General features: G+C 56.6%; 3 protein-coding genes across 3 annotated transcripts; all 3 read right to left on the bottom strand.

The window, feature by feature from the left end:
• Window positions 1-112: 112 nt before the first annotated feature.
• On the bottom strand, window positions 113-1126 carry B0H18DRAFT_955315 (uncharacterized protein; the record flags this gene model as incomplete). Its single annotated transcript, XM_048042348.1, has 5 exons — window positions 113-313; window positions 371-659; window positions 684-775; window positions 822-844; window positions 940-1126. 5 exons carry the CDS (start codon window positions 1124-1126, stop codon window positions 113-115), a joined length of 792 nt encoding a protein of 263 aa, XP_047892839.1.
• A 953-nt stretch (window positions 1127-2079) lies between these two features.
• On the bottom strand, window positions 2080-7238 carry B0H18DRAFT_1119715 (uncharacterized protein; the record flags this gene model as incomplete). Its single annotated transcript, XM_048033974.1, has 13 exons — window positions 2080-2439; window positions 2489-2825; window positions 2849-2963; window positions 3023-3331; window positions 3361-3649; window positions 3697-3852; window positions 4051-4476; window positions 4537-4636; window positions 4691-5046; window positions 5118-5769; window positions 5907-5986; window positions 6286-7081; window positions 7141-7238. 13 exons carry the CDS (start codon window positions 7236-7238, stop codon window positions 2080-2082), a joined length of 4074 nt encoding a protein of 1357 aa, XP_047892838.1.
• Window positions 7239-7679: 441 nt separating this feature from the next.
• Window positions 7680-12909, bottom strand: B0H18DRAFT_955313 (uncharacterized protein; the record flags this gene model as incomplete). The annotated part of the gene is made up of 16 exons (XM_048042347.1): window positions 7680-7846; window positions 7882-8038; window positions 8094-8312; window positions 8416-8705; window positions 8877-8988; window positions 9043-9295; window positions 9325-9419; window positions 9470-9619; window positions 9682-10527; window positions 10557-10565; window positions 10592-10747; window positions 10954-11652; window positions 11695-12029; window positions 12089-12202; window positions 12276-12663; window positions 12718-12909. The coding sequence occupies 16 exons, from the start codon at window positions 12907-12909 to the stop codon at window positions 7680-7682; spliced, it is 4182 nt and encodes a 1393-aa protein (XP_047892837.1).
• Window positions 12910-13823: the final 914 nt, after the last annotated feature.

Here is a 13823-nt window from a genome sequence, read left to right as displayed (position 1 = left end):
ACTGTGACAGTTGTCTGATGGGGTGACACACACTACGCGAGTTTGCCGATGGTCACGAGGCACACACGGCGCGGGGATGTACTCGGTGGATACGTGGCCCTTCCACCCTCCGTCACCTCCCACCATTCCCACTCAGGTTTATCTCGCCCCTCCGATTGCGATGGCGCCGATCGCAAGCAAAATGTCGAGTGATGACTCCTCGATCGCAATGATTGAGTGCTACTTTCGCTTGGCGGAAGGTCAGGAGGCTAGGCACGACAAGATCTGTGTGACCATCGTTGAACGTCTGAGGGAGGTACTGGTACGTGACTCGCTACCTAATATCATCTGGGGTCTCATTCAAAGAGAGTAGGACGTGTATGGGACCCACCATGGAATCGCTTTGGGGTGTTTTCCACAGCCAGCGTGGATCACTCGCCGACTCAAGCAGTTTGCCGGGCTTGTGGAGAGCGAGGTAACCTCCGACGATGCGCGAAAATGGGTGGAGATCAATTGGCCTGAGCTGCTCGAGGGCGGAGACAGTCGCTGGCCTGGATCGCGATGGTGGGTGGTGGCCAATTCCAGTGCTGTGGGTTATCAGTCGAGGCGTGGCCATGAGGATGGCACCGAGCGCACGGATGGTGAGGCTGAATTCGGAAGTGCGCGTGTTGGAGCGCGTACTTATCCTGCCAAAGTGGACATACTAATAACATGGGCGACAGGCATCGAAGGCGAACACGGTGATGCCGACGTCGTGGAGAAGCTCATCGGACTGTATCAGGAGATGCGCGGGGAACTATTGAGAAGATCGACGGATTGCGCCGCAAACATCAGTCGCTAACCGAAGAGGAGTGGGCCAACGTCGCTGACGAGATAGTCAAGCTGGAACGAGTGGAGTCCTTCTACTCGACCGACATAGCCGAAAACAGAGTGCGGCTGCGGAGGATCCAGAAAGCTCACAAGCGGAAAGGGCGTCGCGAGTCCGCCGCCCGACTGTATCGCCGAGAACGAGAAGCGGGCCCGAGTCGCAATCTCCCGTCGCGAGGCTCATCAGTGGCTCGTCGTGCGACTTGAAGGCGGGCGCAGTGACTCGCCATGGGCTGTGATTACCGTAAGTCATGCACTCGGAGATCCATTTCGTTGCCATCGTTCGCTAACTTTGGTACTCTCGCGAAGCCAATGAATCTGTCGATCGGTGTGCGACATTTGTCGTAATCCTGTGGAGTCCTGTCGTCTAGACTATCGAGCGACTCATTTGACGTGGCACAAGTGCAATCTACATAGTTTAGTATAGCCAATCGTATCACAGACGCAGTAACAGTTTCGAAGATGAGATTGCCGCTAGCTGCTGGCGACGACAGTGAATGTGTTTACAACGACCAGCCTCGACTGCATTGTCGGAAAAGGAATTCCCGCTTCGCGTCTTGTTGTATCGCGCGTGTGCACGTCGCGAACTTAATGGAAACACTCATTTTAAAGCGGCCCTGAGTGTCAGGCTACGTTGATATGACGCCGCTCTCTGTGCTTGGTGTGCTCCCGGAGGTTGTCGGAAGTTGAAGCGAAAGAAAGAACCATAGAGAGACAACATCGATGCGCATATGTGCTTTCCATGCCGGTTACAGAGTAGGACAAGACGTAATGTGCACGAGCTGTGAATATAGACAGGCATAATGTTCATTGGCACGTCAAACCGCCCCATTTGGGAGGCAAGTCGATGACAGTTTGACATTGCATCTATGAATGGGTCAGACGTTGGCAAGAGATGACGCAGCCCACATCAGACGTAGGCTGTATCCTTGGGAGAATCTCATCCGTGTCATATTTGTATAGTTCCAGACATACTCATACTTCGCAACTCATGTGCTAATACTGTGAGCACCGCGACGGTTCTGACACGTGAACACTGTACCGCATCGATTGCAAACGATACAGGACATGCGACATGTGGGAGTGAGTGGATCATTGGATCTCGTCATATCAATTGAACGTGTGGTAGGTAGTTACAGAAATATACGGTCAGACGTATCACGGAGGTATAGCACCGACAATCGCACTGCATATACAGACTAGCGACGCCTGACGACATTGGAAGGGCCCGCCTCAAATCCATCGTCCGCGAACGCGTCCTGGTGCCGTCGCTTCCGTACTCCCCGCTGAAATAATTCGGGGGCCGTTTCCCCAGTCGAACTCCTCGTCGTCCTCACCAGGGACGGTGTCGTAGCCGATCTTCATCTCAGCGGCGACGCCCGGACGAGCCGTGCAGAGCTTCTTCCCCTCCCCCGCAAGCTCGAGGGCCATCTTCGCCCCGACCATGTTCATAGCGACGTCGAAGGTCCGTAGGGGTAGGTAACGAGCAGCTTCTTGTACGTGTCCCACATCTTGATCAACGTCGCGTTGTCGTGAAAGCGCCAGTCCTGGAGGTATCGTGCGCTCTTGAACGCCTTCCGACCGCCGTCGAAGCTCGCAAGCCCAAGGCGTATGTAAAGCAGATGTCCGATCGCCTTCTGACCGTGCTTCTTGGTCCAGGGCGTGCCGAGAGACCGTACTGGTCGATGCGCTTGCGGAGGGGCGCGTCGCGTTCGATGAGGCCGAGCATAGTCACCACAAACTGAACAAGGTACCGAGGCCCGTCCGACGTTCCTCTCCGCGCGGACATCCTGCCGCCCGCCCCATCGGCCGACTTTCCGTCCTTCGCGACCCAGGTCAAGTTCCGCAGGATACGCATCGTGTCGGCGGCCGACATCCCGGTCATGACAGCCGCATCCTCACCGAGGTCGTGGAACACCTTGGGAAGGATCTTCGACACCATGAAGCCGGCAAAGAGCGCAAGGCGGTGGATAGGGTTGCTCGGCGACCAGTTGCGACGCACCCAGCGATATGTTTCGACACATAATCGTCCTCCGGGTCAGTGCTGAAGGTAAGAATAGACTCCGAGATGTTGAACTCGTCGGGGAGGATCTCCCGGTTAGGAAGTCGCCGTAGTTCTGGATAGTGAGCGAGCAGGCCGACCAGGGCGTGCGGGCGTGCTGATGAGATGCGCGACGCGTAGCCTCCAAAGCAGACCGGTTGTTCTTCTGCGCGGTAGAGAGGCCTATAGTGACGTCGGTGGCCTTGAACCGCTCGTTACCGCCGTCAGGCTTGCCCAGCGACTCCCACGAATATGCAGAAGCCCAGCGGCTCGGTCGCCCTGCTGCTCCGGCAGTCTTCGCGGGGACAAAGTGTATCTGCAGCTCTTCGATTGCACGTGCGAGGGCCTTGCACACCCAGGTCTCGAGCTCCTCCTGGCGCGTCCGCTTCAGCGCGGAGCTCGTCGTGTCTTCGGACCACTCCCGCGGAGCATGCGCGATCATTGCTGCGATAGCGACCCTCAGAACGCTCGACGCAGATCCCCAGAGGTCATCGGAGATGCCAGTTTGTCGGGGTTCGTCGGCTTGCCCATGCGATAAAGACCAACGACAAACTCGCGGAGGCTCATCTGCTGGTTTGTCGGGTTAGGGAGTCCGTCGCCGATACGAGAGGCGTCGTCGGTGATCGCCCGGAGGAGTAGCGCAGATATCGTCGCCGTCTTGTACGTCAGAGGCATGGGCGACGCTTTCCATTTGTCGAGCGCCTTCAGGCGCGTCCGATGCTCCTCCTCCGTGATGTCGTCGAGACCGCCACCAAGCGTCGACTGGGAGGCTTCACGCTGGCGGGTGATGATCGACAGGTTGGCCTTACCGCACGGACGACCATCTGCTTGACGTCGTCCAGATACAGCCGGAAGAAGATCTCCGCGATGATGACCGCGTGTCGCATCGGACCAGTGAGCGTCGTGTACCGATTGTCGGCGAGGTGAAACGATGCCAGCGCGATGCGGAGACGGGTGAATACCATCTAAGATGAGGAATGGTCAGCGTGTGCATGTCTACGTTTCCGTGCGACACAAATGGAGAGCACCATCGTTCATGATCGATGCAAGGATAAGCGAGAAGGCAGCGAAACGCAGCACGCAGCGTCGCAGCGCCTTAAAGAGCGCAGGAAAGTCTCGGAAAGACAGCCTCGCTATGGCGCAGACAGAAAATCGACACTCACGTTAAAGTGCGGTTCACCGTATGTCAATATCTGGGCCCTGCGCGACGCGTTCGCAGGCTCCAGGGTTCCGGCCTTCATCGGCCAGTGCCTCGGTTGGATGACTACCGGAGCCCCACGGTTTGGGATGATCTTCATGACGCCCTGATCGACAGTCGGGAGGCCGTTCGAGAGCAGAGCCCGCAGTATTTGTGCCCGACGCATCAGCGCAGGGACAAGAACCTTCGCGTTTCCGGTGTGAGCGTAGGCGAGAATACGCTCCCAGAGCGCCATGATCTCGACGTCAGCCGGGGAGGGAAGGTCACTGTCGAGATGAATGCCCTCCATGTCTGCGATGACTGCCTCCACCTTCTCCTTGTTCATATCCCAAATCTTCTCGATGATTGAAGTCACCCCATACGTCGTCCACGCCGTGTACGCAGGTGAGACCTGAGGACATGGATTGTCAGCACGTTCCTTCAGCCGTCGGTTAGCAAATAGTCGACTGACCTCTCCCTTGAATACGACGAGGTGAGACTGCAGCTCTTCAAAGACGGACGGGTGCTTCACCGCAGTCGCGAGGACGTAGAGGATGTCGCGATAGAGGTCGCTGTGTGCTACGCATTCAGCAAAGTAGCGACATGAGGAAGCTGTCGACACTCACCGTCCGTTTCGCTTCGACTCCGCAAACGCATGCATGTCAACTTGGTACACCGACTCAAATCGCAGCGCGCGAGGAGCGTTGGCCTCAAGGATCCTGCTATTGTAGCGGTCGTGCGGCATGCCGTTGGCGACCTTGTTGTAGATGTTTTGAAACACGCGACGAGTCGGGCCCTTGGCTGCGTACGCTCCAGCGAGCGCCATACCACAGATACCGTGCGTAGTCTCATGCTGTCCGGCACTCGGGCGAACGCGATGCGAGATAAGACCGTATGCTTGGAAGGAGATGGGCTGAATAGCGACGGTGGTTGGGTTGTGTTCCGAAAAGTCGGTGTCGTCATCGTCGTCGCCGCCGCGATTCTCGTCGTCATCATTGGGTTCCACGACGTCTCGATTGCCAAGGTCAAGAGGCGGTGGGAGTCCATCGCTACCGATATCAATGCTTGAGCTCCGACTGGCAGGGCCGGCGAGGCAGGGCCGGGCGCGACATCGTCCTGTTCGAGGTGACTGCGACTGAGGTCCAGGCGGGCCTTGCGATTGATCGCGTCGACGAAGGGATCGAGCGATGTCGGAGTCGCGGTGGCCTGGATGTTACCAATGTGGCGAATGAACGCCTGGGGATACACCGACACGACAGGCGCACTGGCCCCGGCTCCACGAAAGATGCCCTCGACGTCCTGCCATCGGCGACGATCATTCTCCTCGTCGTCCGAGTCGACATCGGCTGGTGCAAACGGGTTGTCGTCGTCGTCGTCGTCGTCGTCGTCGTCGTCGTCGTCGTCGTCACCACCACGACGGGGCGCACCACGTCTCCGCCTGTTACCGCGTCTACGTACATCGTAGTCCTCCATGCGGAGGGTGTCGCCGTACGCAGGCTGGAACATGTCGTTCGCCGTGCGAAGGTTCATCTTGACGTCGCACTTCTTCAACCGCTGAGGGTCAGCGACCTGGAAGCGAGGGACACGCATGCCTCGCGAGTCGTAAACTCTGATCTCGCGTCCCTCGTCGTCGCGAAGAGGAAGGTTGTCAAGGTCGGTCACGAGCGCGCGGTCACGGGGGTTATGGGATAGGTACAGGGGGGCCCTCGCCCGACGTCGCGGACAGGGCGGGGTACCCATTCGTCAACCTCGCTGCACCTGGTGGCGGATGTCAGGTTGATACAGCACATAATAAAGTGTATTGCGTACTCAATGTGAGATGCTATCGCGAATGCGACATACCGAATCTTGGTGTAGTCGCGGTCGCGAAGCCAGTTCAACTCCTCCGTCGCCTGCATGTTGTCGCGTGCGAGCGCGACGTTCTGGCCGTAGCGACAAACGATAGAGATGGCTCGTGCTCGGTGATAAACCCGTCCTTCTTCCACGCCTTGGGCGCGCAATCGACCCAACGCGCCCAGTTGTCGTGAATGAGCCCAGAAAGCTCCCTGAACTCTTCGAGATTGAGGTCGATGGTGAGGTGCAGGCTGGCGGCGTAGAGGCCACATCGTTCGCGATCAATGCAGGAGTGACGTGAGACGGTGAGCGACATGTGCGCGAGATAGGGTGGAGCGAAACGTAGTCAGTATCTGTGGACGACGTATGGCCGCTGAACGACACTCACAAGCGTTCGTACACGCCCTTGCGTGTAGCTTGTGGGGTCTCTGCGGGCGTTGCTGTCGCCGTAGTCCCTCGAAACGGTGATGTCCTTGGTGTTGATGAGCGACAGCATTTTGCAGAGGAATAGGATCATGATCTCCGCGTGATGCGGAAGAAGGCGCGTGTCCAGGCCGTTCTTCCCGTATTTGCGCTCCAGCGCCTCGAGCCTCTCGTCCTCGACAGTCGGATCGACCTCGAAGTGCTCTCGGGGACGCAACGCAAGCCACAGATCCTGCGTACCGACGCGTCCGATATACAGCATCCGGCCGTGCAAGTTGAAGCCAGGGTCGAAGTACTTCGCCTTGAACGCGAAGAACGTCTTCAGCAGATCAATCTTACCCATCCAATTGTGGTCGATGAGCACGTTCGGAATGCCAGCGTCGAGCCCGGGGTAAAGCGACGACGCTGCGAAGAAGTCCAAAGCATGCTGACTGATGTTCCACAGGAGGTCCTCGCTGCGAGCGTCGATGGTATAGTGGTCGTCGATCGTCAGGTTGATGCGTTTGCTCAGGAGGCTCATCGCACGTTCGGCGTTCCCTGTTTCGTAGATCCTGCGCAGGTCCGACAGACGAAGGTTCTTTTGCGGGAGGTGCTCCCAGTCGGTAAGCTTGTCCATCGGGTCGTTGCCTTGGAACATGGTGTTGTAGATGTCGCTCTGCTGAATGTTGGACTCAGCGCTGATGGCGTCGGGAACATCGGCGAGGTCGAAGGGCCCCTCGGTTCCGTTGAGAGTGCGATTGATGTGCTGCTCCGCAACGACGCTGGAACGTGGAGACGTTAGTCGTAGTGTCTCGCAGACGAAACAACCGCTTGGACGTACACATCTGGAGCATCCACCAACGCGGTGAGCACCTCGCTGGGAGACAGAGGCTCACTCCTGTCATCGACGTCCTCCTCGCTGTGTTTGTCGGAATCCATAAGTACACCGCCGAGACATCAAAAGTAAGGGATGACTTGCTCGTCGTGTAGACCAACGGGATCGTCTTCAAACATGATGTCCCCGACGGCTGAACGGCAACAAGAGGAGAAGGAGATGGTCTGGAAGAGAGAGGGGGGAACCTAACTGTACGCTAACGGTACAGGTTAGGTTATATCGCGACATGGTCCGACAAATCCGACGTCGGAGTGATGGAAATCTTCTTGTCGCGTCGCGACGGATCGTAGAACCATCGGCCTGCATATGCTCTTCTGATAGTGCCTTGCTCCAATCATCCAGAAATACTCTCATCATTTCATCCCAATGACTTCCGAGACGCTCTGGACCTGGTGCCGTCGCCGGCAGGTATTGAGATTGCATGAACGAATGTATTTACGCAGGGCCTAACATGATCCGACCGGTGCTACTCCCACCATCGCACTTTATGCATCTGAAACCATCTTGAGGTTCTGCCCACTTGTCTCTGATGGACGCGGACGGCTTCCAGACGGCTTCGTCGCGCCCTTGACGATGGGATTGAACTTCTTGGCACCGTATTCATCCTCGTCCTCCGAATCATCCTGAAGACTTTTGCCTTGATCTCGGTTAGCTTCGAAGGCGGCATGGATGGAAGCGACCACATACCTGTGTTTTCTTCGCGCTCGGTTTCTTGGAAGCCGAACCAGCGTTCTTCGCCTTCGATGTGTCGGCCGACTTCCTGGGGGCGCTGGGGCCGCCACCTTGGCCTTCTTCTCGGCCCGACCGTCTGCATCCGCCGCATTGGATTGACGTTTGGCGGGAACTACTGAAGGGTGTAAGCTATCCGGGCTAAACGGCGTCATCACGTGAAAACAGACCGGTCGATGATGTCGACGCCTGAGTCGCGGTGGCGGACGCAGCGCTGGAGGAGGTACTCTGTCGCGGGCCTTCTTGCCTCCTCCTGCAGAGGGCTTCGCATCGGCATTAGCAGAGAGGTCAGCCTTGGGCTTCATGTTCTTCACGACCTTTCTTTCCACTGGCCGCGGTGGCTCATCGTCGGTCGTAGCGTCTAGATCGATCGTCTCTGGCTCCGCAGCCTTCGAGCTGCAAACAGACGGTCAGGCATCAGCTTAGTTTCTGTCGCGGAGATTATACAGCAGAAAGCGTGAGCCTTATGCGCAATTCCATGGTACGACGGACTCGCTCACGGCGGTGTCCCTCAACAGGAATTATCCTCGCCTTCACGCTCTGTAGCACCCGTGCAATGGCAGCCGCACTGGGAGGCTCCTCAGTAGACGGCGCATCAAAGTCGTAGAGTCCTGCAACGCGTACGTTCATGCACGCCACATTCTCCGATCGCACCAAATCCAAAGGATGAGACCAGCAATAATAATGAGCACCTGGCTTGCCTGGCTCCAACACCGTAAACGTTCCCGATGAACCCGTCATCTTACGTGGCTGAAATCCGGAAGACTTGTCTCGAGGTCCCGCTGTAGTAACAACGGAGTCAGTAATGGGCAGAAAGCGCCACCAGAGGCATCGTGCGCAGTGTAAGTAATGTCGGAGAATCGGATCGCACAAAATGTATGAAAGGTGACACATCGTTCGCAAACGATACACGTAACGTGAAGCCCATGAGCACTCAGCGGAATGGTACTCACCTGCCGACGTGTTCTCACGTCGTGGAGGCGTCACTGGGAGATCGGCCTGGGGCTGTGGCTTTGTCGGACGGGTCTCGACATGACGGGGTGCCTGTGGCGCATTCGCCGGTGTCTGGTATGCAGTCCGTCAGTGGAGCTGCCAATAGTGTAGAGGGAAATCGCTCACCTCTAGTACTTCAACATGCTCACTGTCTGGGATGCTCATGATTTCATCGTCATCTGGAGTGGGTATGAAGGTCTGCGTCGCAAGTGCGTTGTCGAAGGTGTCGTCGACCTCTGGATCCAGTTCATAGGGAGCGTCCTCGTCACTGTCCAAGATGATGGCACGCGACTTGGGAGGCCCCGACTTGCGCTTTCCCTTCATCGGCTCAGGCTTCGAGTTGTCGCCACTGGGCTTAGCGTCGACTTGGATCCCTGCGCTGGTGCGACAGTAGGCTTTGTCGCGGACTTCTCCTCTCTCTTGCTAGTCGATCCTGACGCCTCCGACTTCTTTTTGGCCTTTGCTTTCTCCTCCTCGTCATCGATCACTAGCACACCATGAAGCTACACCTGAAATGAGCCAGACGGTCGTCACGAGAATGAGGAAGGCTTACTCTGAATATAGGCCCGACGCTTTTTCTGTGGGTGTGAACCTCCGACACGAGCGATGGCATCTCGTAATCTACCGTTGTTCTGTCGAAGGGCAAACTCTCTGATTCTCCTTCCTTCCAGAGACGTCGTCTGGTGCATGTCTGAATGGCTGCCTGTCGACCGACGAAGAGTACGTCGTCATCATATCATTGTGAGGGGACGTGTCGTGGCGCACCTGTACTATTGCATCCATAGCTAACGACCACTCCCTCGACAGCGGTGCAGTCCGCTTTGGGTTCCCAGTATCCGGTACACGATACTTTCCAAGGGGGCTGGCCTCGAGCGTGGCAACCAGGTCGCACAGCTGCTTTCGCTCCAGCTGCATGCTGGACGCTACCTGCAGCAATCCGACTTTCTCCACGATGTCCTCGATGGTCACGCTATGCCAGATCTCCTCATTCATTACGAAGTCGTCAGGCTCCGTGGGCTGGTCCCAGAACGCAAAATAGGTCCCCATAGTCGCAAACGGATCGTCGTCGTCGTCAGGCTGTCCGACGTGGCTGTAGATATTCATCGCCTCTCGCAAGAGAAACCGTAGATTGCTGGGCAAGATGCCCAAGACTTTGCTCGTGCGATAGGTGCGAATGATGGAATCCTCAACAACCGCCGCAGCGTACAGCCACTCGTAGCTCCTGACTTCCTTCATGCTAGTTGCCGTTCGGAGGATGTCTCTAGAGGTGCCACTGCGAATGAGTCGGTATCCCAAAGGATTGGCTGGATACTCCGTCGGATACCCATTCCTCGGGAGGGGCTTAACCCCGACCTTGAGTAGCAACGCATTATGATGAGTTGTGATTGAGTACAGCCCACCCATGCCGTTCCAGAACCTCAGCGCCGCCGGATTAACGACAACAGAGTCGGATTTAGGCAGAATGAGCTGTTTGTTCTTATACACAGCCCCCGACGCGACGATCGCCTTGAGCGCCTGCTTGTTTGTCGGCCTATGGATGGTGATGTCCGACATGCTGTGCTCGAGGTCAGGCATGAGGTGCGCCTTTCCCAATATGAATACGTCGGCAATCTAGAAAGACCAAAGACGTGAGCGCTTACATTGTCATACTGCGTTATGGATGTGGATGACATACCCTATCCAGGATAGTATGATGCTGGGCTGCGTTCAATTCTTCCGCCCTCCATCTGTTCGCAGCAATGAAGATGGCATTGGTCGCGTCGTTGAAGTCTTGCGTTGCGGCGTTCGAGCCGCGGTAGTACCAATGGAGCCCCTCGAACCAACCAGCAACCTGCGACACAGGCAGCGCATCAGCATTCCGTCGGGACAACACATCGTGAATTAAAGTCAGGCCAGACAGCGGCGAGGCGCTGGGCCGGCATCGTTCGCGAACGATACGAGCAAAGCTTCCGATAATAGTCGGGAGGTACACATCGATCGCAAACGATGCCGCAGTCCGCGAGGGAGTCGGTGTGACATATCCGGTGAGCGACATACCTCTTTGAAAGCCAAAGGTGTCTGGCTGAATGCCCTGTGGAGGTCCCGGAAGACGCTGATCGTGAGGAATGGTAAGGGCTTCAAGTTTCCGCCGTCATCGCGTTCCGACAAACTGTAGAGCACCCGAGAGAGCAGCTGGTCGTAGTTTCGAGTCGCTATGGAAAGCCTGCGCTGCTCCTTGGGCACTCGATAGGACTTGGTTAACTCGGCGTCCTCGACGGGGAAGTGTTCGCGGAGGAGGGCCACAACGGCGATGCGGTAGGTGGCGAGTGCGGAACAATACTCGGGCATGTCGATTCCAAGCATCATAAACATGTTGTCGACACCTCGGAACGCGTCTACATACGCATCGTCGAGGGCTTCCATGATCGCGTCGTCGTGGAATATGCCCTGGAATCGTCGTTCACCCAGGGAAAAGTTGCGAGCGAGTATCGCCAGCTCCTCGGCAGTGTAGGGGTAAGGGGCAACCGACTTGGACGTACCCAACGCACTCCTCATTGTCTGGAAAGAGGGCCAGGCGTCGCCACGAACGACCTCGATGTCGCCGACGTTCTCGGCATTGCTGGGGTTGTCGGCGCGAGATGCCTCATCTGTCGCGTCGGCTCTCTGCTCAGATCTCCCGGTGTAGACGCAGTCGACCAAAGCCATGCGTTCAGACTGTCGTATGAAGATCCATGAAAGCAGCTGCGACATGAAGATCTGTATGAGGCCACGGATCTCGTATAGGCGTCAGATACGTACCGTCCCGTGAGCATCGCTGAGGTTCTTCAGCCACGACACTCGGAACTCCGGCTGAGCCCTAAAGTGCGACCCATGTCGCGTCATCGAGAGGACCATGAGGAGCATGTAGACGTTCATGATGATCCGTGACATCGACGAGTTGATATTCAGCTTCAGCTTCGACAAGGTGAGCGACTGGTGCTTCTTCATGAACTCTGCCATTCCGAGGTCTGCTAGGATGCTGCGGATTCGGTTCAACTTCTGGACCAGCGACTCTTCCTCCGTCTCCGAGTGTTGAACCTTGGACTCGTTGCGCGACAGATGATCCGCAAGCTCTTCATCCGACTGAATCTTCTCTGTAGCGGTGGCGACATTTGTCAGAAGACATGAGGACAGCTTAACATAGCGGGCTTACTGAGGTCGTACAATCGCACACCCCACCATCGTACCTCCTCCATCCGACGTTCGAGATCATCCATGGTGTCTAGATCGACATCATCACTCGACGACTTCGCTCCCTCTGATGCCGCTATGGACACCCATCGTCATCCTCTGTCGCCATTCCACGTCGCTCTCTGAGCTCCTTTCTCCATTTCGCGTACAGCTCGTTTGCGGTCCGATATGGTGTTGTCCAGCAAGCGCGAGTACCGACCGAGGCTCCACGCTGTCTTGGAGGTCGAATTCCGGAAGGTCCGACCCGAGAAGCTCACTCCCGACAGGGGCTGGATCGCGAATGAGGTCGCGCGTGGCCACGGCGAATATCAGGTGAGAGTCGGTTTGGAAACCATGAGCGTGACGGTTCGTGATGTTCGCCTTCAGCCGGGACATGGCTCCCCTGTCGAGGGGCCGATCGTTGTACATGCCGAAGCGGGGAACGATAGCATCCGTCTTCGTCTCGATGATGTCGAACTTCATCGTCCCCAGAAACGCATCGCGTGCCCTCCTATCCAACTCGAGCCGCCTCGCCGGGCTGATTTCGTCCCACTCGGTCTAGGTAATATCCCTCAGAAAACATGGAATCGATGGAGAGCAGCAATTACGAACGGTCATCGAGTCCCAGAGTTTGCTTTCCTCCTCGCTAATGTCCTTGTCTCGCGCGCGGCTGTCCTGCGGAATCTCAGTGCCACCCGCGACGTTTCGTGCTCCCTTCGCTGTCGCATTCTGCGCTTTTTTGCCGCGCTTGTTGGTGCGCGACCGCTCGCTGGTGTCTTTGGCTTTGCCACGGGCAGAAGGCATTGTGAGGGGCAGCGAGTAGGGGGGCAGTGGGGCTGGGGGCAGTTCGGCGTCAAGAGATAGTGTCGTGGTGCAACAGAGGAACGACGCCAGTGATTGTCGGACATGCCTGCCACACAGGAGGCAGGCAGTGTTACCAAGAACCGGGCTGAGGCATGTGACTACTGGCCGGGTGCAGAAGCGATCTAGAAATTCCCTTGACCGGGAGCAGTCACATCCGAAACGAATCTGTAATGCGATCTCACTGCTTGTGCGGTACTTAAAAAGCCCTCGCTATGTAGATAAAACAATGTGATCCTGGCAAATAAATCACACTACTTTGATACAAGCACACAATCTTCCAAGGTGTGCGTTTTCACTGCAGAGGGTGGAGGCGGTCATATATCCACGTATCAGAGGCTTACTGAATCAAAAGATCCCCGATCGATCACGATCGAAAGTCTTGACGGGAGAAGTCACACACAATATCCACTCAATCAAATGATTCTGATGTTCCTCATTCCACTCCGACGTGTCATGTTTGCGTGTCGTGCGATGTATGTTCTGTGCGACATAGCTGAATACAATGGCCATTCAACATGAGAATGACTCTCATGACGCATTGTCCGACCTTGCGACACTGATTAGTTCCATCCAGGCTTGATACGCGCCGGACAGCGCTCCGACAGATACGCGTCACCACCAAATGGCGTGCTCAGGCACAGTTCCACTCCAAAATCACATGGTCTACCTTCATGACAGGTAAGTTACCCGAGCCTTCAGGAAGAGCGTGTCACTTGATTCAACCCAAAATCTGCGGTCGAATTGATAGACCGGGCGGCTGCGCTACGTCGGAGTGTCGCCTAAGGCAACGGAGGGCACCTGGTGGCCCCTCTCAGTGTCGGAATCCTCCAGGGTATGTCGGGGTGGTACTACGA

This window comes from Fomitopsis serialis, assembly GCF_022376445.1.
Source record: "Fomitopsis serialis strain Sig1Antser10 chromosome Unknown B0H18scaffold_38, whole genome shotgun sequence".
Classification (NCBI taxonomy): Eukaryota; Fungi; Basidiomycota; class Agaricomycetes; order Polyporales; family Fomitopsidaceae; genus Fomitopsis; species Fomitopsis serialis.
The sequence above is the reverse complement of the archived record's forward strand: the minus strand, read 5'-3'. Positions and strand labels throughout refer to the sequence as shown.